Source organism: Molothrus ater, chromosome 4 (assembly GCF_012460135.2).
Source record: "Molothrus ater isolate BHLD 08-10-18 breed brown headed cowbird chromosome 4, BPBGC_Mater_1.1, whole genome shotgun sequence".
Classification (NCBI taxonomy): Eukaryota; Metazoa; Chordata; class Aves; order Passeriformes; family Icteridae; genus Molothrus; species Molothrus ater.
Genome location: NC_050481.2, coordinates 71,328,683 through 71,352,733, shown reverse-complemented (window position 1 = coordinate 71,352,733; position 24,051 = coordinate 71,328,683). Strand labels below are relative to the sequence as shown.

General features: G+C 50.5%; 1 protein-coding gene across 2 annotated transcripts in view; it reads left to right on the top strand.

Annotated features, from left to right (window-relative positions):
- Nucleotides 1–23,675, top strand: part of LOC118686314 (GDNF family receptor alpha-4) — a 74,273-nt gene extending 50,598 nt beyond the window's left edge. The window contains exons 2-8 of one of the 2 annotated variants that reach the window (XM_036382467.2): nucleotides 4,580–4,855; nucleotides 7,839–7,919; nucleotides 11,225–11,570; nucleotides 14,639–14,748; nucleotides 16,596–16,730; nucleotides 16,946–17,103; nucleotides 19,692–23,675. In XM_036382467.2, coding sequence (XP_036238360.1) covers nucleotides 4,580–4,855; nucleotides 7,839–7,919; nucleotides 11,225–11,570; nucleotides 14,639–14,748; nucleotides 16,596–16,730; nucleotides 16,946–17,103; nucleotides 19,692–19,838 — 1,253 coding nt within the window. In that variant the 3' untranslated portion in view covers nucleotides 19,839–23,675. Of the gene's footprint in view, nucleotides 1–4,576; nucleotides 4,856–7,838; nucleotides 7,920–11,224; nucleotides 11,571–14,638; nucleotides 14,749–16,595; nucleotides 16,731–16,945; nucleotides 17,104–19,691 lie in introns of both variants that reach the window. The other variant, XM_036382466.2, reaches the window with a different exon arrangement.
- Nucleotides 23,676–24,051: the final 376 nt, after the last annotated feature.

The window sequence follows — 24,051 nt, the reverse complement described above, 5'->3', positions numbered from 1 at the left end:
TCCACAGAGGACTGTCAGCAGGGAGTGGTGGTGTCCTCCTCAGGTGAGCTGCTCTGAGTTAACACAGGAAACACTGGGGCAGCTCTCAGAGAGGAGTTGGAGCATGGAACCTGCACTGAGATCAGGGCAAGACAGGGGGAAGGGAAGGAAACTTCCCCTTGCATGGAGAACAGCATCCCAAAGGAGGTTTCTGGGCTCTACAAACCCCAGGTGACAGCTCTGAGTTCTGGACGAGGTGTGTGGGATCTCGTGGGGAGGCTGTTCTCAAGCAGGCTGGGGGAAGGAGCATAGGTATGGCAGAGCTCTTCATCAGGGCTGCTCTGCAGGTATTTCAGCAGCAAATGGGAAATTAAATTTTAGCTGTGTACAAGAGTTTGTTCATTGTGTGATCCTGAGCATTTGGCTAAAAAATCGTGACATGAAAACACAGTTTAAACAAGGTTTAGCAGGGGCCACCTGCATTAGCCACCTGGGCCCATTCAAGCATGCCTATTGGTTTATGGATAGTTGGGAAACACTAGGAATATTTCTTCAAGACATCCCTGATCCCCCTTTCTCCAGACTGAGCCCCTTTCCCAGCTCCCTCAGCTGCTCTTCATAAGACAGCACTACTGTCTAGACCCTTCCCCAGCTTTTTGTTGCCCTTTTCTGGACATTCTCCAGCCCCTCAAATGAGGAGTGTAAAAAGATTCCCACTGAATTCATATATAAACTGGAGGGGAGGGAAGGGGGATGTATCCCAGGGCCCCAGTGGAACTGGTGTGGTTCCTGCTAAAACATCTAAAGGCTAAGTTGAGTAAGAAAGGGAGAGTGACAGGACTCCACATTGGTGCTCTCCAGGCATTTTATTCACTATTTCCAGCCCTCACAGAATCACCTTCACACTTCTGTGCCACAGACACAGCTGCACTTCCTTGAGAAAGGAAATTGTGTCCTTGGAGGAGAGTCAGACCTGCTTGGTCAGCACTTTGAGACACCTATCTGAGAGGAGCTGAGGTCTGTTAAAATGGGAAGAGACGGGATTTTCTCTTACTCCCACACTTGAGGAGTAGCTTTGGGTGAATGACACTGAGATAAGAGTGAGCAGAAACAGATGTGGAGCACAGCTACAAACAGGATGTGAAAATAAACTCATTACTCCATCTGCCCACCGTAAACAGGGTGAAATTAGCAGGGAGTGAGAAATAAAACTCCAGACAAATGGCTTTTTAAAGGGAGCAGAGGGAGCTGGAAGGGCTGCTATTAGAAAAGCAGAGACTCAGAAAGCCCAAGCCAAGCAGAGCTCCCTGCATTTCCCAATTCCCCGGTTAGCCAAGGAGGAGGAAAATCCCGTGGCACAGAGCCTGCCAGGAGCTATTTTTGAAGGCAAAACCAGAAAGGCCACTCCATCTTTGGGAGAGAAGACCTAATATTGCTCTTGTCCCTGCCTGTTAGGAAGCACTATCAATTTTATAAGTCATGGAGATTTATCTTTTTCCCTAAGAGGTGCTGTCTTAATGTTGCATAAAATTACTCTCTCAGGGGCAGTGTGAGGAGAAAAACGTGGTGTTATGTTGTCTCAGTTGCAAAGACACCGCTAACAATAAAAGCCCCTGAATGATTTGGTTTTTAAGTGACACAATTACGGAACGGGTCATTCATGACACTGCAAGTGGCTTCAAGCACCTCTGTCATAAAGTCTGAATGGAGGTGTTTTATGCTGTGGGTTTGGGCTGTAAATATTCACCCCTGGCCTTTGTTCTATGAAGCAAGGCTTGGTTTGAGGATATATTTACTTAAAATTTTGCAGGAAAATTTCTCAAATGGTCAATCTGCTTGATTTATTAAAGTGAGATCCCGAAGTGTTTTACAGCTTTTACAGGCTGGTTGTGTTTATAACCATCCTGGGGAGTATCTTCTGCAATTCATGTAGCGGAGAAAGGGAAGGAAGGTCATAATTTCTATTTTAACCTACTTTTCTAGCAGCTGACAGGACACTGACAAAGTCATCTCTTCTGGAATACAGCCTGCTGGGCTTTATCCTCATTCAGAGGAGACCCTTTGGAAAAAGCCAGACTGAAATAAGTGAAGTATTTTTTCCTTTATTCCTATGGATTCTGCTCAGATATGTTCTCTAGCTCATTTTATGGATCTCAGTGAATTTGCAAATTGCCCAAATGATATTTCAAGGAAACTGGTTCCTTGTGTTCGAAGTTCTTCAGTATATGACAGCCCAAGGCAGAGTTTCCCACATGTTGGAAATAATTTCTCTCTCCACATTTGGCAGATCCAAACAAGCCTTGAGTGCTAAATAAACTAGGTCTATGAATAAATCAGGGGCAGGAGAACTCAAATTTGAGATAGTGTGAGATTTGAAATACCTGAAAGCTTGACATTGGCCATGAGGCACTTTGAAATAGTCTGCAGTTAGATGAAAGGTTTTTCATTTGAGATTCCACTGGGATACTTCAGGAGGAAACCTCCTAGTGGGTTCACCCAAAGTTTGTAATAAACATAATTGAAGTATCTGAACTCCAGCTGCTACTTTCTACTCTAATCAAGAACAACAGAGGCAGCTCCTTCTTAGCAAACACACTGTGACTGCTGAGGGAACAGAAATGGATATCCTGGGCTCGAGTGCTCAGCTGGGAGGTGCAGAAATTAAGGAGAGGTAGCAGTTGGAAGGCAGAAAAGGGGACTTTATGAAGAGATCTGTAAAGTCTTGGAGAAAGCAGAGATTTCATTAAGCCCTCAGAGATGGAGATCAGGAACTCACATTTTTCTCAGGAAGCAGGATTTTCTAATATTGTCCAAGCTGGGTCTCACCTGAAGCAGACACTGGAGGGAGTCAAAAAAGCAGATGGTCTTTTCTGTCCTTCCCCTTCTGGTTCCTACCCGAAGGGAAGACAAGTTACGTTAGAGACAGAGACTTCCTTTGGGAAGTATTGGAGAAGTCCTTCAAGGTCATGACAGCAGTTTCTGTTTTGATAGTACAGCAGAATCCAAAATTACTGTATGGGCACTGGAACTGATCCTCCCCTTCTATAAACCAGGTTTGCGTCTTCCTCACTCTCCCAAGCCATGGAGGAGTGCTGCCTGACCTATGTCAAATGCTGCAGACCATCACACCAGTCCCCTCTGTGCCACCTGGTGCCACACAGCCTCATCTGAGCATGGCTGACCCTGCCTTTGCCAGGAGCAGCAATGCAGCCACAAGCCTTGGGCTGAGCACATCCCAGGAGCCAGCCTGGGTGTGTCCAGCCTGCTTTAGTGAGGAAGAGCAATAAATAACACGGGCTTGGTCTGCTCCTGGTACTGAGGCACAGCACCACTGAGCCCTGATGAGCTAATTTATTGGCATATATGTAGCAATACCATCTTCCTGCCATGCTTTGGACTCTCCAAATGGACAACACAGCATTTTGTGTTGGTGAAGGAACTCTGAAGACAATTTACAAAAGCTTGGAAAAAGCCAGGACAGAAACAGTGGGAGTCCTGGGGAAATGGTGGCAGTGAACTAGGGCCAACTGCTGGGATATATGTGGGCTGACTACATGTCAAAACACCCACACAGAGCCATTTATAGCTCCAGGAAGGTGTAGGCACAGTTAAACCATATTCAAGGAGCAGAGGCCAGGGTCTCTGTAACATAGGGCTACTGTTAACTTTGGAGGGCAGAAATGAGATAGAGAGCTGGGAAAGAAAGGATTTGAAAATATTTTTGTTCTCCAAGAAGGAAAAATCAACCACCAGGAACTGGTCAAGTTTCTGTCTCTTATAATCCTGCTACCAGGCTGATCCTGTCATAGAACCATGGAATGATTTGGGTTGGAAAGGACCTCAAAGCTCATCTGGTTCCACCCCTCTGCCATGGGCAGAGACACCTTCCACTGTCCCAGTAACTCAGAGCTCCATCCAGCCTGGCCCTGAACACTTCCAGGGACGGGGCATCCACGTCTTCTCTGGGCCCCCCAGAAGAAGGAGACTGTGTGTAGCAGGCTCCATGGAGTTGGCTATGGCCCCATGGCGGGCGGAGACTTAACAGTAGGGATTGCTGAGTCATGATGAGACAGCAAAATAAGCTCCTGTCTTCCACCTCTCAGACCCTAGCTTATCTCTGTAACCCCATAGGTCACTTTTCCCCTAACCCTTACTATTGGACAAGTCTGGATCCCTCTGTATCCTATAAAAAGGGGCTGTTTTAGCCCATTCGACAGAAGAGCTGTTGCTGGAACCCTTCACCGACCCCCCAATAAACCATCACTGTGGAACGCCAGGACCTCTCCTTCTCCACTCTCTCTCGTCTGCTTCTACCCCTAGCCCTCTGGCGCTTTTGGCAAGCACAAGCTGAAATCCTAGGAGAGCTGATAATCACTAAAGAGCTGAAATCCACTTAGCTTGCCAAAGGTAGCCACGGCTTCGAGCAGCGTGGGTATTCAGGCACTCTGTCTCAAGAGGGACTGAGTTATCTGGATAGGACTGCCTTGCTTGGGGATAAGCCTATCTGAGGAGCAGGAGTCCTTCAACTGCGGGAGTCCCGGGCCATTTCCCACGGGGCTGCTCCGCGGTGCTGACCGTCCTTCCCCTTCCCTTGCAGCAGGCATGGCAGCGGCCGCGGGCCCCAGCAGGGACTGCCTGCAGGCGGGCGAGGCGTGCACCACCGACCCCGTGTGCAGCGCCAAGTTCCGCACGCTGCGCCAGTGCATCGCGGGCAACGGCGCCAACAAGCTGGGCCCCGACGCCAAGAGCCAGTGCCGCAGCACCGTCAGCGCCCTGCTCTCCAGCCAGCTCTACGGCTGCAAGTGCAAGCGCGGCATGAAGAAGGAGAAGCACTGCCTCAGTGTCTACTGGAGCATCCACCACACACTGATGGAAGGTCAGTGGGACGGGGCACTCCTTTCTGATCATCTTCCTAAAAGGGAATTGCTCATGGGCCGTTCTACAGAGCTCTGAGGTTGCTGCAGAACACCCCAGTACGATCCTGTTCTGTCTCAAGACGTGCTGATCTTGCAGGGAGCAGCATGAAGCTGTGTTGGAGGGGGTTAGGTTGGATATCAGGAAAGGCTCTTCCCCCAGAGGGTGCTCAGACACTGCCCAGGCTCCCCAGGGAATGGGCACGGTCCAAAGGCTGCCAGAGCTCCAGGAGCATTTGAATAACACTCTCAGGCACAGGGTGGGATTGTTGAGGTGTCTGGTAGGGCCAGCAATTGGAGTTGAGGGTCCCTGTGGGGCCATCAAGAGATTTGATGATCCTATTGATCCCTATGGTATTGACATTTCAGAGAAAGCACTACTGAAAACCTGAGATTCCTCCTTCCTTTTTTTTTTTAACCCAACCTCTCTTTTATGACATTCCCAATATACATTGAGATCTTTTGCTGTGGAAATGCACAGCGTATTTTGTATCTAAGTATGTTAACCAAGACCATAAACACTGTAGATTTTATAGAAACACAACATAAAGCCCAGACATTGAGGAAAAACAGCATGAGCTTCAAAAAAATCACTCTTAGAATGTCTCAAGTGCACCAGTGTCTTTGTGTTAGTGAAGATTTGGGGCTGGTGACATCAAGCTGGAACTTAAAGTGTTCCCAGAGCCAGTATTCAATAAGTTTGGATTTTGACGTTTTTTAAGAGTCACCATAAAATTGCACCTCAGTGACCATAATTCTTCCTTGTCAGGCTGGTGAGTATTTTATGCACCATGAAAATTAAAATGGGGAATAAAACAGACCCTTCCAGCCATGGGCTGTGAAGTAGATTAATAAAACACTGCTGGCTGAAACCTGAAAGGAAAAGTGCAGGGGTGAAACCACAGGCCAAAAGGCCAAGCAAAACAAAGAGCATGGACTCTGCAGTGCACAGGCTTGCCAGGATGGAAACTGGTTGATCAAATTCCTGGGAAGCTTCCAGGTGCCACAGCTTGCAGGGTGCTGAGCATGGTGCTATGAACTGACCTGAGCAAATACAAGATCTGAGCACAGTCCAGTATCTCGCCTTTCCCATAATTATTTGCCAAATTTGTTTCCATTGAAGGGGAGTCTGGGGAAGAGGTGGTAATCCAATTTCTCCATTCATCTCAGTGGGTGGTGTCACAGCTCCTTCCTTCCCAGCTGACCTTCATGGCTCAAACTTGGAAACGGGTCACCTGTGACACAGCTGTGTAGGGCAGTGCTGTCTTGAGGGTTTCCAGCTCTGGGACACACGATGGTTTATGTTGGAAGGGACCTGAAAGACCCTGAAAGTTCCAAGCCCCTGCCATGGGCAGGGAGAGACACCTTCCTCTAGAAGGAAGAGAAGAGAGAGGCTGGCAATGAGTGCTGAGAGCAGGCAGGGGCCAGCTCTGGGTCTCCAGATGCAGAATAGCAGTTGGGTGCTGGATGGACTCCCTGCCCAGTGCCTTGGGACTTCCACCTTGGGAATGACTGGGAGAGGGCTGTTCTTGGACGCTGACAACAGCTCTACTCCACTTCTCCCTGTCATGTCCTGAGCCCCACACTTTTTCAAACAACTGACTTCATTTGCAATGCAGATTCGCACACCAAACTTTTTATTTCCTTGCCTTAATTTCCCCAGAGAGATACATTTCGTAGCAGTCCCATGTTTCAGAGTCCTTACACATGTTTAATTGACTGAGAAAGGAAGCCAATCCACACGGTCCATGTAGAGCTTTGTTCTCAATCAGACATACCCAGGAGGCTGCAAAAAGCTTCCTAGAAGCCCTCTTGCAAAAACAATCGTGGAAGTGCGTGCTCAGGGAATTTACAAAGCACACTATTTACTCAGCTTCTCTTGAGCACACCGTGTTTAGCCACCTTCCCACTTAGAGACACAATAACATGATGACAACCCGATAACAACTCTCTGATAAGGTGCTTTATCATCAGGACATAAAACTGCTATGCTGGAAAATACAAATGGGCCCCTCTCTAGTCAGTAACGATACAAGATATTTCAATGAAGGTGTAAAGCTGCCTTGTAATGTGCTGTGGTGATTGCACAGGGCTGTGGACACTGGGTGCCATTTCTTGCTGCCTCTGGCTGCAGCTGGAGGTCAGCCCATGCCCAGAGCATGGGGTTGGATAGTCCTTTTATCCCAGCCAGTACACCTGCTGCTGCTGTCCACATCCATCTAAATGTCTAATAAAAAAACCAACAGATACTGAGCTGTTTGCTTCAGTAATATTCCATGGTATCCATCAGGATGATGGGGCATTACAGACCATTGCACAGATGAAAGAGAAGCACCAGTTGAATAAAATCAGGCTCCCAGAGACTTAAAAACAACGAGAGGAAGTTTCTGCAGGAGCTGTGGGTCATTAGCTTTGTGCTAAGTGAGAAAAGGCTGTTGGCAAGGAGAAAGGGAGAGGTGACAGTAAAGATGGAGTGTGTCATCACCCACATAATCCTGTGCACAGCCCTGTCTGTGTCCTAAAAAGAGGTGAGGACCTTTAACCCGGGGAGGGACATAGAAGAAACTGCAATAATGGTGTGTGTAGGGAGCTGGTGATTTGAGCTCTGCCCGTGAGCAGAAGCCTGTGCTACAGTCTGGTATCCTCTCTGGCAATCCCTGCCGTGTGCCCCAGAGCTTGAGCTACAGAACTCAACAGTTCCGACAGGCTGCCCCACTCCAAAATAGAGATACATTTTTAAAGCCAGTTCCATTCTATTCCCTTCTCCAAGGATGTGTCCACACACCTGTTCCTATGGCTCTGAGTGTCCATTTACTGGTGGCCTTTAGAGCACAGTCCCCTTGCACCCACCAAACAGTATTTCACTGCAGATGTGGAACCTTGTGCATTTTAGCCTTCCCTCAGGAGCCTCATCTGCCTTCTCACCAGCTTCTCTCTTCCCCCCAGGCATGAATGTCCTGGAGAGCTCCCCATACGAGCCGTTCATCAGGGGCTTTGATTACGTCCGGCTGGCCTCCATCACTGCAGGTAGGTGGGTGGGAAATGCTCTGACACCTCTGTGCAGACAGAGAGGGTCCTGGCTGGGGGGTCAAGGGCTGCAGACAGGGATGTCCTTTGTGCTCCTTGTGAGCATTGCATGCTTCAGGTCTAGCAGTTGTTTTTTCTAAGGAGGTGCCTCTGATTCCTTTGCTAAACTGTTAGATGTTCTGGGAAAAGCTGCTTGTGATTTTTGTCTTTGGGCTGTTTCATGTCTGTACCAGAAGGACTGGGACTTAGGAATGTGGTACAAAAACCCCTTCCAATGACCCATTCTCATAGCAGGTGGATGATCTGTTCCATGCAGACAGGAGCTGCTTGGGCATTGTTAGGTTTGAGAGGGTGCTTCCACGTCAGTCAAGGATCAAACTCTGCAGGAAAAAGAGGTCAATAACTCAACCTGTGTGTTGATCCCAGCCACAGCCTTTAACCACGTGCCCTGAGGGCAACCTCAGGACCCAGAGCCGTGTTCTGCTGTACCTCTAACCCTGTTAATGGCTGAGCAGAGCAGCCTGACACCTTTTAACTCCCCGAGGGCTCAGCAGTTCAAAGGTCAGTGTGGCCACCAATAACCCATCCATCACCAAGGGCACAGCTGCCACCACAACCATCCTGTGCTCCACAGCTTTGGGAAGCTTTCCAAGAGTGGGTATTTTACCAAACTACCTGTCTGGGAGCAGGTAATGTGCTCCTCCTGTGTCTCTGGCAGATGTGCCCAAACAGCTTTTCCAAATGAGTGCCTTGCTCTGGGGGGGACATCCACAGCTGGAGTGCACCCAGGCGAGGAAGGAGCAGCATGTCCCTGCAGCTGGACAATGTCTGCAGTCCCCACCATGGCCAGGCACTTGCTGGGTGAAAATGTCCTGCAGCAAATTAACCCATCAGCCTGGAAAAGGGGAGCAGAGAGGATGGGAGGTGCTCCCTGACCTCGCTCTTACTGACTCCACCTGGCAGATTGGTGCATGGACAGGGAATTTTTTTGCTGGATCATGGTTTTCTTTACTGGAATTTTTCCCCTTCTGCTGAATTCCAGAAAGCTTCAGAGCATGGAGAAATCAAGGGATGGGAATTTTATGCAGGGTTAACACACTCTCAGGTTTTTAAAGCAAATTGAAATAGGTTGTGCAGCAAAGCAAATGGGCCCAGAGCAGCAGGGATTCTTCAGAGGACTTGGCATCCACTTAGGGACATGGAATTTCTTGGCCTTTTTGTCCTTATTCATACTAATCAATATCTTCTATTACATAAATTACAACCTGCTGCCCTCTGCCTGTCCAGTGTCCAGGGTCATATGGTCAACATTGCCAAAGGACCCTCTTTCAAATCTATCAAAAAAAAAATCCCAAGAACTTGTTGAAACATAAGACACCCTTGTGACCATAGGCCAATTGAACAACAGGTATATTAAACTAAATTTTATATAAACAATATATGGCCACTACTAAAACTGTACAAATGGAACCATATCCCTCCACTCTAATCGTAGCAGTGATTTAAAAAGCACATCTGCTGGTGTTGCGTGGGAAGAGGAGAAAATCCAACATGTTCCCTGTGATTTATTGGCTGAATGGGTAATGAAACCCTTCCAAGTAACTGTTTCCTACACGTTAGCTGGCAGCTTCCCAGCATAAACCGACGCTCTGACAATATTCATCTCTGGGCAGTTTTAAAGGTAACTATTTAGAGAAGGGATCACAACAAGCAAAACTTTCACCCACCATAAAATAACTGAAAAACTTGGAATTTGACTTCCAGCTCACTGTAAGCAAAAGGGGGCAAAAGGAAGGAAAAAATAAATGATGGGAGAAGGAGCATCTGATAAAGTCAGGGAAATAAAGGAGGGCAGCCAGCTTTGAAGGGCTCAGGGGGATTGTCAATGTTTTAACACTTGTCAGCAGTGACTGTCTGGTTTTAACTCCCAATCAAAGATAGGGCTTGACTCTGCATTGGAAATTTATCATTCTGGGGATTTTTCCTCAATGGAAAAATCTTTCTGTGCTGGGAAGAAAGTCCTTCTGGTGTGCTGCTGGTCATGATTTTAATTCAAAGAGGTGAAAAGCAGCTTCAAATTAATTTTCTCTCTCAAGCTTGAAGGACCCTTGTTTTATCTGTCCGATCAGACACATTCTCTGCTGTTCCCACTGACTCCTGCCATGGACCCTGTAGCATTTTTCCCCTCTATAAAACAGAGTCCCATCCACCTTTGAAGCAGCCCTACAACCAGTGTTAGACAAATGCCTTTTCCTCTTCCTTTTCCCTATTTTTACAGAGAAGGCTGTTGGCACATAAACTTAAGAGATTCCTACTTTCCCACTGAAGACACTGTTTCTCTCATCCATCACTACAGTTTTTGCTTTATTTTCCTGACCTTTCCCCTTACTGCAGGTTTCCTCTGCCTTCCCTGCATCCAACAGCACATCTCTGCTCTCCCACCCAGACTGGGACATTCTTTCTCCTCTTGTTTAGGAGGGTGGACGTGCAGAGTGATTTTGCTGATGTAAGTGAGGGGTGACCCTGCAAAGGGTGTGGGGAGAGACCCACGTGCATCACATGCAGGCAGCATCAGGTTGTGCCCAGGGGCACGAGGCTGGATGGTACCTCTGATCCCACCCTGTGAAGACACTGTCACTTCTGGGGACAGGGTGATACTGGCTCAGAATGGTCTAGATGGGGCACACTGCGACCCAGACAGGTCTCGCTTAGCTGGGCAGATCCTGGGCTGAACAAACAGAGCTGCTCCAAAGCCAGACATGACCTTTCAGAGGCCAGGAGAAACTCTCTGTCCAGGGCAGTGAGGCTGAGGTGCCAGGAATCAGTGCAGACCACCCATGTAGCAGAGACTCAGTCTTTGATCTTGAGCAACTTGCAGAAACAAGAAGGTCCATTAGTGGAGGTCCCAACACTCAATGGATCCACTCATGGCCTTAAGTTGATGCACTTTCTAATGCCTGCTGTCTTCCAGGTCTCAGGCTGGTTAATCTGCATTAGTAAAGTGTTACCAGATGCCCAGATTAAAGCAAAACTCATTTTATTAAAGATACAAGCTTGGTGAAGTGAGCTCTGGGGGTGCAGTCTGGTATGTGACTGTGGCAGTTCTTGGGAAAAGACGAATGTGGAAAGGGAATTTGGTCCTACCAGGACCCGCAGAGCAAACTTGCACTTCAGCCTGGCCATGGAGCGGGTGTGGTGTCACCGGGTGGCCATGGATGGGAGCAGGGGGATGAAGGCCTCAGGGGCGGTGCTGCTGGTGGGGAGGTCAGCTCAGAGCCACCTCACCGTGTCCCACCACCCCGCAGGGTCTGAGAACGAGGTGACACAGGTGAACCGGTGCCTGGACGCCGCCAAGGCCTGCAACGTGGACGAGATGTGCCAGCGGCTGCGCACGGAGTACGTGTCCTTCTGCATCCGCCGCCTGGCGCGGGCCGACACCTGCAACCGCTCCAAGTGCCACAAGGCCCTGCGCAAGTTCTTCGACCGCGTGCCCCCCGAGTACACCCACGAGCTGCTCTTCTGCCCCTGCGAGGACACGGCCTGCGCCGAGCGCCGGCGCCAGACCATCGTCCCCGCCTGCTCCTACGAGTCCAAGGACAAGCCCAACTGCCTGGCGCCTCTGGACTCCTGCCGGGACAACTACGTCTGCAGGTGAGGCTCACGCGCGGGGCTGTCCCCACGCCAGGCTGAGCCCTCCCTTGGCCAGGGCCTGGTGACAGCCCTGAGCCACCGCCAGTGCTCCTGGGGCCCTGTCCCACACGGCCGTGACAGGCTGTGCCACGCCGGGCCATGTCCCTGTATCCCACAGAACCTGTTCACAGACAGAAGGGGATGGGAGATGATCACCCTGAAACTCTTTAGACATTTTCTGTGGATTTTTTGCTTTGGTTCTAGAGAAAAGACCTGTTATGGGCACAGTTCCAGGAAGGTGCAGGCTAAGCAGGAGTATGGGGGAGAGGTCCTTACAGCCACTTTCACCAATCCATCTCCCTCACTGCTCCTCTTCCCCAGCCCAGAGCATCCTCAAGGAGCACCCAAGGTATCCTGACAGCCACAGGCACTTGTGAAGGCCTTAAAACCATGTTTGTTTGCTTGCTTGTTTAATTAGAAAAATTAATCTATATACGTAAAAAATACACCCTTCTACTGTGAGGCTGAGTGTTGGAGAGACCTTATAGCACCTTCTAATACCTAAAAGGAGCCTACAGGAGAGCAGGAGACTTTGGACAAGAGGAAGGAGTGACAGGACAAGGGGGAATGGCTGAAAACTGAAGGACATTAGATTTAGATGAGATATTGGGAAGGAATTCCTGGCTGTGAGGGTGTGAGGCCCTGGCACAGGGTGCCCAGAGCAGCTGTGGCTGCCCCTGGATCCCTGGCAGTGCCCAAGGCCAGGCTGGACATTGAGGCTTTGAGTCGCCTGGGACAGTGGAATGTGTCCCTGCCATGCCACGGGGTGGAATGAGATGATTTTTAGGTCTTTTCCAACCCAAACCATTTGTGATTCTGTGATTCTATGTTTTGGTGATTGCACCAGGAGTCTCAGAGTCCCGGTGTCATTCCAGATCCACTGCACAGTCTGTGGCCAGCCTGGTTTGCTCCTCTGTTTCCATCCAGCCCAAATCACACACACACAGACCCATCCCATGTGCACACTGACAGCAGAACCCCTTCAGCGCTTTTCCTTCATCTGCACTGTTTCCCTCTCCCTGTTGCTCAAAAAGTCTTTGATATTCCAGAAGGTTAATGCACACAGAGCTCTCGGGAGCAGAGCCCAGCTGGCAGTGAGAGATGTAAGGCAAAAGCAGCACCACGGGGGCCCAGCCCAGTGCCCTGTGTGCAGCTGGGCCATGAGCAGACACCTGGGGAAGAGCGCAAGAACAAGTGTAGGACACACCTCCCTGTATTGTCTCAGTCTCTAATTGCTGTGGGGTTTGAGACTTCCTGAGCTGAACTTCCAGCAGCCATCCCCTACCAGCACAGCACCTTTTAATTACAATAAAAATATTATGTATTTTCACAAAGGAAAGTGAGAGCAGCAGCATCCTCTTGGAAGCATGAAAGTACAAATACCCTCAGCACTCTGCACCCCAGAAACATGGAGGCAGGAGAAGGACTGAACTGTACAGAAGCAGACTCTGAGAGATGCAATGCCCCTGGGCTGACCAGACCCTGCTCAGATGTTGTCCCCTGGCTACCCAGGGAATCCCAAATGGACGGGTTCTGCCCTCTCCCTAACATGACAAGAGGGCCCAGTGAGGAGGAAGAGGTTCAAAGGGGAGAGTGCTACTCCCCAGGAGACTGGAAACTATTTCCTGCAAGCAGCACAGCTATTAATTATCTGGTCCCTTGATCTCTGAATATATAATATAAAATATCCTCTAGAGACACAGAGGGAGCAAGAGGTTGACATGTGACCTGGTCAAAGCCAGTGGTGCAGAATCCACAAGGAGAGCCAAGAATAAATCATAAAGAAGTGGAGTGAAGCACTCCAAGTCTCACTCTGTTGCTCCTGCACAGCTCTAGCCCTTTGAACTTCCCAGCTCAGAGGGGTGGGTTCTACTAATATGGATTATATCAAATCTGCAGTCACTACCTCCCTTCTCTAAATCTCCAAACAATGCAGCAAGTTTTGGGAAAGAAGATTTTGCCTGTCCATGTTACAGGAGGAAAGGGTTGATAAGGGGCAAACATGGGAACAAAGATGAGAAAAAAAAGAAAGGTGTAGGGGAGAAGTGGGCTGGAAAGTGCAAACTGGAATGCTGACACTGACCAGGAGCAAGATCAATGTGTCTGGAAGAGAGAGGATGTCTGGGAGGAGCAACATGCTCAGTTTTTCTGAGATTGCCCAGGCAGGGTAAACATTTGAGGTTCTCAGTTCTCAGCTCAGACAGTGCAGGTTGTCACCTAGAGAACCCCCCCTTCAGGTGTTGTCAGTGCTTGAGTTTCTGAAGCAGCTCAGATGCCACATGAAATCCCTTCCTGCCTGGCCACAAAATGAATGTTGAGATGGGTCTGGGTCTCCAGCTGTTGCTGTGTCCTGCCTGAAAGCCCTGTGTTGATGCCCCAGATATCCTACAATCTCCAACACCACCATGTGCCAAGAGCTGACTCATGCCTAAAGAGTTTGGTGGCACATCCCTGGTTGGCAGAATGATTTGCCTGCTCCACAGGCTCCAGAGAGTCCTTCTCCTGAGAATGGACATCTGCAGCAGCCCTGGCCATGGGTAGGACATTTCATGTCTGAACCTCTGGACGTTTCCTTTGATCTGAGGTGATCTCAGCTGTATTTAGAGTCTTTAGAGAAAGAAACTGGACGAGAGCAATTCATCCAATCAGACTAAAAATGAAAGCTGGGGTCTTTAGGCAAAGTTATTACCCAAAAGATAGAAAATGGCAACACAGATTGATTTCCTTCCTGGCAACAGCTCTCTCCTCAAAAGCCAACCTCACAAAACAGAAAGCAAACATTTCTTCCAACACTGGACTTACCTTGCAGTCCTGAAGGAAGCTTGTAAAACACTGACTGCAGAAACCTCCTCCTGGGTTTGTTGGGGTAGGCAGGAGATTGTAAAAGGACACCTGTTCCAACTGTTTGAAGAACACCTACAGCAGCATTTTGCAAACGTGCTCCCCTCTGTGACCACCGTGAGTGTGCTGTTACATCCCCTTTCCCACAGTTGTGGTACCATGTCCCGTTTGTGCTCTGGCTCCATCAGGTCGCGCTACGCAGAGTTCCAGTTCAACTGCCAGCCGTCCCCACAGGCTGCCAGTGGCTGCCGCAGGGACAGCTACGCCGCCTGCCTGCTGGCCTACACCGGCATCATCGGTGAGCGCTTCTCTCTCCTCTGGGGGAAACCTCTCCCCTGGGAGGGAAACCTCTCCTCTGGAAGGGAAACCTCTCCCCTGGGAGGGAAACCTCTCCTCTGGGAGAGAAACCTCTTCTCCGGTAGGGAAACCTCTCCCCTGGGAGGGAAACCTCTCCTCTGGGAGGGAAACCTCTCCCCTGGGTGGGAAACCTCTCCCTTGGGAGGGAAACCTCTCCTCTGGGAGGGAAACCTCTCCTCTGGGAGGGAAACCTCTCCCCTGGGTGGGAAACCTCTCCCTTGGGAGGGAAACCTCTCCTCTGGGAGGGAAACCTCTCCTCTGGGAGAGAAACCTCTTCTCCGGTAGGGAAACCTCTCCCTTGGGAGGGAAACCTCTCCTCTGGGAGGGAAATGTCTTCTCTGGGTGGGAAATGTCTCTTCCAGGTGGGAAACCTCTCTTCGGTGGGAAGCATTTCCTCTGAGTAGGAAATGTCTCCTCTGGTTGGGAAACCGCTCCTCTGTGTGGGAAATGTCTCCTCTGGGTGGAAATGTCTCCTCTTACTCTGGCTATGAGGACAGTAAGGTGGAGAGCTGAGCTCTCTGGGACATCACAGAGTCATGGAATGGTTTAGGCTGGAAGGGACCTGGAAAGCCCATCTCATTCCAACCCTCTGCCATGGGCAGGGACACCTTTCAGCAGGCCAGGTTGCTCCAAGCCACATCCAACCTGGTGCTGGTCTTTCTCCCTTCAGTGACATGACTAAGCCATGGGTATGGGGTAACTTTAGGATGTCTGCAGTGGAGGGAAAAAAAACATGGGCTACTGACAGATGCGAGCTTCTCTCTCTGGTGGAAATAGATGGGCTGTCCCAGGGTGTCTGCTCTGCCAGGGATTCCCTGATGCCATCACCAGTGATGCCACTGGAAATCACCATGCACTGCCATTCTGCCAACTTCAAAGGGTATCAGATGGGGGTTTCAGATGCTGCAGAGCCCAGCTGGCAGCAGTTGGCATGGGCACAGACAAGAGTCCAAAGAGAAGTGCCAGTGGCCTTTGGGCCAGATCTGTCCTGACAGATGAGACAGACTGGCATTTTTGGGCCAACATTTCATTCCATTTTAATCCTTCATTCTGGAGACTGAGATTGGCTTTTACAATGACAGCATAAAAACCTTTATACACATTCACATGCAGTTTTTGAATGCTCAGCCTGGAGAATAAAGGGCTTCAAGAAGACCTTAGAGCCCCCCCCAGGGCCTAAAGTGGCTCCAAGAGAGTTGGAGAGGGACTTAGGGCAGGAGCCTGGAGTGCAAGGACCAGGGGAATGGCTTCCCACTGCCAGAGGGCAGGATCAGATGGGATATTGGGAAGGAATTCCTGGCTGGCAGGGTGCTGAGGCCCTGGCACAGGTGCCCAGAGCAGCTGGGGCTGCCCCTGCATCCCTGGCAGTGCCCAAGGCCAGGCTGGACACTGGGGTTGGAGCACCTGGGACAGTGGGAGGCGTCCCTGCCATGGCAGGGGTGGCACTGGATGGGATTTAAGGTGCCTTCCAACCCAAACCATTCCATTAGTCTCTGAATGTTATTAGGGAACCTGAATTCCCAGAAACTTCTAATTCCTGGACTGATAGCACTTTTTAATTGACCAAAGGCTTTGGTGATGGTGATGTGACCAAAAGGGTTGTGAGTGCTCCTCTTCTCTCCCCTGGGTGCAAACCAGACCCATGGCATCAGCACCTGAAGAGTTTTGCTGCTGTCACGGAGGGGCTTGGCTGAGGCAGAGTCACCCAGGAGAGCAGCCCAAGGGGAGGTCACCGCCCCTTCCTGGGGTCCCTGCCCTGCAGTAACTCTTGTCCGTCTGTCCCGGCAGGCAGTCCCATCACCCCCAACTACATCGACAACTCGACGTCCAGCATCGCTCCCTGGTGCACCTGCAACGCCAGCGGGAACCGGCAGGACGAGTGCCAGAGCTTCCTGCACCTCTTCACCAACAACATCTGCCTCCGTAAGCACTACTGCTGCACCCTGGGGGCCTTTTGTGCGCGGGGACGGGGAGATGCCGTGTGCTCTGGGGTCTGTGGGCGTCCAGCTCCCTGTGTTACCAGCCAAGGAGGTCTGCAGAGCCTCAGGCGTCCCTTCGGGGGATGCAGATAAAGAGGCTGGGAAAGGGAGGCTTCCCCCTGCCCTGACAAGCCTTTTCTCCATCTTTCCCACACCAAGAGAACGCCATTCAGGCCTTTGGCAATGGGACTCACCTGAACACAGCCGTGGCCCCGTCCATCCCCCCCACCACACAGATGTACAAGCAGGACAGAAATGCCAACAGAGCTGTGGCCACCCTCAGAGAGAACAGTTTGGAGCACCTCCAGCCTACCAAGGTAGGAGAGGGCAGGCCTGGCCTGGGGAGATGATCGGCCATGTCTGTGCCTCCTGCAGCCTCCTCACCTCAACTCCTTCCACCTGTGTCACATGCAGGCACCCAACCTACCCTCCATCTCCTGGAGGCCTGATGTCCCTTCCCTTCCCTTCCCTTCCCTTCCCTTCCCTTCCCTTCCCTTCCCTTCCCTTCCCTTCCCTTCCCTTCCCTTCCCTTCCCTTTATTCAGAGCTACGTTTCATTTGAAGTACTGGGAAATCCATGGGGTTTTCACCCAGGATCACTGGCTTGGTTCCTCACCATCCTTCAGAGCATCAGTTCAGCTTCAGACAAGCATTTCAACTTCTCAGGACACAAGTTCCTCCCTTATTAGATGAGGATTCTAGAGGTTATAATGCAGAGGTTTAAGGTTTGCTAAGCATTGGAAAATTTGAAAGGAAAGGTTCTGTTCATCAGTAAATTGTTACTATCAAAATAATATTAAATTGAAATTATTTTAAAACAAATAACATATTCATTTACTGAAATGGCTGTGATAGACATTAAATATTTTATTTTAAAGTAGAACAAAATGACCTTGACTTGCCACACTAAAGTAATTTTCAGATTCAATTATTTTCCTATTGAATAATTAACAGTGACCCTGATTTGCTGAACGTTCAGGTTACGGAGGCTGTCAGTTTTAACTAGACTCCAAGGACTGAGCTTTGCACTGAGCTGACTGATACCTTCAGAACTTCCAAGTGTGGGTTATTTTAAGGCTAATCACTGTTTCTTTTGCTGGGAAAACACCCAATTCACCTCTCTGCACCCTGTTTTCACAGAGCGGCTGTGGCCGCAGCTCTCTTCACAGGGAGCAGCAGGCACAACCTGCCCAGGATTTCTCCTGGGGAAGGCAGTGAGAAAGCTCAGAAAAAGAAGAGAAAACAATTCTTATCTCTATTTGCTGCTCCTGTTGTTTGGCACACGGGGAATGTGTTATGGAGTTTGTTTACCCAAAGTGATTTGTTAATTGGACACTGGTGAAGGTTGTTTTGATTGATTGACCAATTAGGTCAAAGCTGTGTCGTGACTGTCTGTAAGGAGTCATGGGTTTTTCTTTAGTATAGTTTAGTATTAGTTTAGCATAGTATAGTATGTAGTATATATATAGTATATATATAGTATGTACTAATATAATTTAGTGTAGCTTAATAAAGCAATTGTTCAGCCTTCTGAATCATGGAGCCACTGCACGTTATTCCCCAGCTGGAATGGGGGTCATCCTGCATCAATCAGCAGCAGGTTGGGAGGTGGAGAAAAGTGGCCTCAGGTTCCCTCACTGCTCTCCAGGGCACTGGTGGCACTGTTGCAGGGCACAGGGACACCTTCACCAGGCCAAAAGCTTGGCACCCAACAGACCCGGAGGCTTTCCCTCCAGCTGGTGCTCCCCAGATCTTAGAAAATCCAAGTAGTGGCCTTAGGTCCAGACCTAGCACTGGGAACTTCATCCTGGAAGTGAAGGAGAAGCTGTGAGCTGTCTGTGACCAGGACAGTATTCCCAACAGCAAGTGGGAAGCTGGAAAAAGCAGCTGAAGTGGGGGATGGCCCTGCCACATCTCCAACCTCCTTGTGGCAGCAGCACATCCCTCCTCTGGGCTGTGAGTGCTGCTGGAGCGTGGTCCCTGCTGGAAACCAGAGATTTGGGTCTTGACTTTGGACTCAGCTTCAAATCCAGATCCTGTTCAATGTTTAATGAGGTTGGCAACTTGAGACCTAAGGGGGAAAGCTGGTGAAATGTCTCCCAGCACCATGGAGGTATATTCCAGACCCACCTTTAAGGTCACCAGGTCAAGCCACTGGCCAGCAGTGGCTCCATAAGATACGTGGATGGCCACTGACCTGAGAGGGCATCCAGGCACCCACCTCACTCAGACACCTCCAGCCAGTGTCCAAACAAGTGCTGTGCCCACAAATGACTCTGCTGCTGTGGCACCACCTTCACCAACAGCTGAAAAGCCGTGCTGACCTCCAGGCCAGAGTTTGGGTGCTGAAATCAGCCCCGGCCCCTCTGCACATGCACACACTTTGGGCTGCGCAGCCCCTGAGCCCTAAATCCTCTGAGGCACCAAGGAGGGACACCAGTTTGGATAGAGACATGGAGCACCTCTCTTTTGAGGAAAAATAGAGAATTGGAATTGTTCAGCCTGGAGAAGAGAAGCTTCAGGGTGATCTAATTGTGGCCTTCCAGTGCCTGAAGGGGCTCCAAGCGAGCTGGAGAGGGACTGGAGGCAAGGGCTTGAATGCTAGGACAAGGGGAATGGCTTCCCACTGCCAGAGGGCAGGGTTGGATGGGATATTGGGACTAAATTCTTGGCTGTGAGGGAGGGAAGGTCCTAGCACAGGGTGCCCAGAAAAGCTGTGGCTGCCCTGGGAAGCTGTTCCAGGCCAGGTTGGACAGGGCTTAGGGCAACCTGGGACAGTGGAAGGTGTCCCTGCCCATGGCAGGGGGTTGGAATTGGTTGGCACTTTAAGGTCCCTTCCAACCCAAACCATTTCATGATTCCATGATGAGGCACAGCTCTCACTCCACGCTCTCCTTTCTCTGTAGGTGGCTGGAGAGGAGAGGCTCCTGCGTGGCTCCACTCGTTTGTCCTCAGGCACCTCCAGCCCAGCAGCCCCTCCGTGCTGGGCAGCCTCTCTGCTGCAGATGTGGCTTCTCCTGGCCCCTGCTGTGCTGAGCCTCCCTGTGATGTGAGGAGGGCTGGCACACACCAGGAGAGACTCGATTTGTGTTGGTTTCTGTACTCAACAACCAGACCAGTAACTTTTTCAGGAGGAGAGCAGGGAGAAGGGAGGGGAAGGGAAGGCAAGGTGAGTTTTTGGGCATCCCTTCCTCCTCCTCATCTGTCTGCCGGTTTATTTGATTTTCTATGATCAGCGTGGTTGACAACCAGCTCATTCCTGGTCCTGGCCACCTTTCCACACCACAGCTTGGTTGTTGTTTCTCCAGCTCTCTATGGATAGGGCTGAAGCCATGGACAATTCCCTTGGAAAAGATGAAGGAGAGAGGTGATCCAAGAAATGAGAGCTGCAAAGGAAATGCTTTTTCCTGCCCCAGCCAAGAGGGGAAAGCCTTTGATGGATGGATGACTGGATGACCTGTCAGGAGGTTTCCTGAAGCCCACACTGAGGGGCTCTTGACAGGACATGTGGAGTTCAGACTGCCTGCACAGTTGCTCAGGACCTGAAGGACAACACACCTGGTTCCTTCAGACTGAAGAAACCAGAAAACTGGTGGGAAGGTGGCTGGTTTTGTTCATTGGAGAGGAGCCTGAAGCACCTCTGGGGAGGACCAAGTGACCACACTCTGAACTGGCTGGCAGGGATTATCCACCCTCTCAAAACCATGGCCAGAGTGCAACCAGCATCCATGTCCCAGCTGTCAGCTCCCCTCGGGCCCTCCCTCTTAGGGAAACCTGTGTCCTGTATTGGTGGTATTCAGGAAGAAACACGTGTGTTCCATTTTGTTTATGGCTGAATTTTTGTGTCCCAACCCAAACACCTCTATCCACTGGTCCTGTTCAGTGTTTTGGGGCATTTTTGTCACATCCAAACAACCAGAGGCCAATATTGTCCCACTCCAGGCTACCCTTTCTCCATCAGGGGCCAATGTGTGAGCCCATGGGCAGGGTTTGATGTGAGCCCAACACATCCCACTCTCACCTGCTCATCCTCTGGTCTCACAGGCACGGGGTCTCCAGCCAAGGGATTTAATTTGTTTTCCTGGGAAGAGAAAGGACAGGAGAGGTTTGCTAGAAACCACCCTGAAGACAGAAATACCCAGCCAAGAAAGGCCGTGTCATGAATTATATCATGGGTAGGGACTGGCTTGCTACAGTTTCCCGTCCTTGAAAAACTGGCAGAGGCAACCCCCTGTGTCCAGGTGAGCAGGCCAAGGCCTTTGCCTCTTGCCTGTTCCTGTTTTTCAGTGAGGATGTCATTTAAGCAAGGGCTGCTGAAGTGACCCTTTCTTCTGAGCCACAGCCAGAGCCCAGGGCAGGAAAGTGAGGATCAATGTCTCTGGTGTCTTGGGGCACCTTTGTCCAGGTGTGTGACCCTGGTCTGCCTGAGCACCCCATCTTTCCTCTAGGAGGTGAGCTGAGGAGTCCCAGTGCCCTCCTGGGGGGCTGAACCCCTTTACTAGAGCCAGGAAAGCAGATGGTAAGGAAGAGTGAGAAGGTTTCCCAGGATAAATGCTTACCCAGGCTGAGTGCCATGGGAGGAAGAGCAATAGCCCCAGAATCCTCCTGAGTGTGTTTAGGCCTGGCCTTTGCAGCAGTCCATTTATTCCTTGGTTTGTGCTTCTCCAATAAATATCATTAATTCCTTGGCACTTGAATGCATGGAAAGGCTTAGGAAGCATCTGACACAGCAAAGTCCATTGCTTTTTATTCCCATTTCCTGCAAAACCTCTCCCATTGCTTATTGCTTCAGATTTTCTAAGAAACTGCAGCAAATTCCTTGGCTTTTGCTCTAACAAGAAACCACTCTGGTTTTCAGCTGAACACCTGTGGATGTGTCTGACATGAACAGAAATCCTCCTGCTGCTGTATCCTGTCCACAGTGCTGCTCCTTGAGGTGCTCAGGGCTGTAGCACCTGGTTTTCAGGGCTGTGCAAAGGAACACAGCAAGCTCCAAAGGCTTGTGTGCAGGGTGACAAGTCACACCCTGAGCCAAAGGCTGTGTGTGAGAACTTCGTGGCCAAGGGGCTCACTCTGACCAGGAAAGCAGAGCAGGAGGGAGAGCTGCAGGCAGGAAATCCTTTCAAAGTGACCCCACAGGGGCACAGAGCTGCTGTGAAGGTCTCCCCTTCAGCCAGGACAGCAGTGTCTCCCGAGAGGCCAAGTGACACAAAGCTTGTGTCCTCTCAGCTGCAGTGGAGAGGGATGAGACCCTGACTGCTCAGCCCTTCAAAGGCAAGGAACTACCTCAGTACCACGAGGTCACGCTGGGAATTGCATCCTTCTGCCCCTTTCCAGTCCTGTAGTCATGCTCGGCGTTTCACACATCAAACCAGTCTCCACCAGCTCTCCATCGTGCCCCGGCTCAGCATCTGCACAGGATGGGGATGCAAGTGTCAGCTGCTTCCCAGGAGCAGCCACTCCTGTGTCACTCACATGGCAGTGTCAGTGATGGTGAGGTGCCACTTTGCCACTTCCTTCTCATTCAGCAGAGAGAGTTTTTCTGGGTGGTCAGGATGCCTCACCTGTCCCTTCAGACTGGCATGCTGTAAAAAGAGGTGTGGAGAATCTACTCAAGAACTGGATGGGCCGGAGGAGACCTCCAGAGGTTGCCTCATCCCAGTACCATGTCCCACATCAGCACCTACTTTAGTGATTTCGGTGAGAGGCATCATCATCTCCCCAGGGTTTGCATCACAGGATCATGAAACGGCTCAGGTGGGACCTCGAAGCTCACCCTGTTCCAGCCCCCCTGCCATGAGCAGGGTCCCTTCCATTAGACCAGGCTTCCCAAGCCCATCCAGCCTGGCCTTGGACACCTCCAGGGCTGTCCTACTTTAAAGGCTCTGCAGATGTTAGCTGTCTCACTGCAGATCCTCAGTTCCCATGTCCTGTCCTCCAAGCCCTGTCCTGGGCCAGGTCCTGCCCTCCTGGGGGTTCCTTGGGGTTCAGGGATTTTGGGATGAAATGAGTGAGGCACAGAGCAAGGAGCCTCTCACCCAGCAGGAAGGAGCCGGAGAGTGGGAATTAACAAAAAAAAAAAAAAGTTATCCCCAAACTTTCATGGCTTTGTTCTGATTATTTTACTCTTTTCACGAAAATTTAATGTTGATTCTCCCTCCAAGCCTGCTCATGAATCAAACTGTGCAAAAAATTATGACTTTTGAACCTTTCTGCTGGAGGAAGCAAATATGATGACTCTCCTCCCACCCACCAACATGCGTGCACAGACCACTGCTTTTTCCTTGTGAAAAGTCAGTAATTTTTTTGGATGAAATTCCATCTCTGCTGAATTCTGTGAAGTGAACCATGGATCTTCATTTTTAAGTCTCTTGATTAACCACAGAAGTCATAGCAGCTGCTTGTAAAGGCAAAAGACTGAGTGAGCCAAGAGACAGAAGGGGAGACAAGGAGACAATTTTTCTTTTAGGAATTACTCCATTCCTGACAACTTCCATAAGCACAAAGAAGAGTCATGGGAAAAATAAAGGAAAAAAAACCCAGTTAAAGAACCAGCCAGACTTTCTGTAGCCACTGAACTCGACTCTTTTGGCTGCACAGCACTACTCCCAGTGGCTGGCAGCCCTGAGAGCCTGTGAAATATTGTGTGTGTACTTCTACCTGTCCTGTCACGTCAAGTCCAGCATTGTCCAGGCGGGAGCAGGAGCTGGGAGGGAGACCCGGGGCTGGGAGATGGTGCTGGGGCAGGAACCCCCTGTGTGCCCCTGCTCGAGGGGAGGGTGGTGGGTGCCAGCCCAAACTGGGGTCAAACTTGTACTTACCTTTTCTGTACATGTCAATATTCAAACATATCCATGAATAAAGCACACACGCATTTTCCTGACCCCTCACTCCTGCCTGACATGCCAGCTTGTCCTGGATGCTGCTGAGCTCTGCTCCTGCCCTGGAAGGGCAGCTGGGAGAAACTGAGCAATGTTCTCTGGGGGCTGGAAGAGTGGTGGGGCTCAGATGAGCCGTGCTTGGCTGGAATCATGGAATCCTAGAGTATCCTCAGCTGGGAGGGACCCACAGGGAGCATCCACCCACCCCTACCCCTGCTCAGACACCCCAAAATCCCACCCTGGCATCTCTGGCAGCGCTGTCCAAATGCTCCTGGAGCTCTGGCAGCCCTGGGGCTGTGCCCATTCCCTGGGCAGTGCCAGCACCCTCTGGGGGAGGAAACTTTCCCTGAGCTCCAGCCTGAGCTGCCCTGGCCCAGCCCCAGCT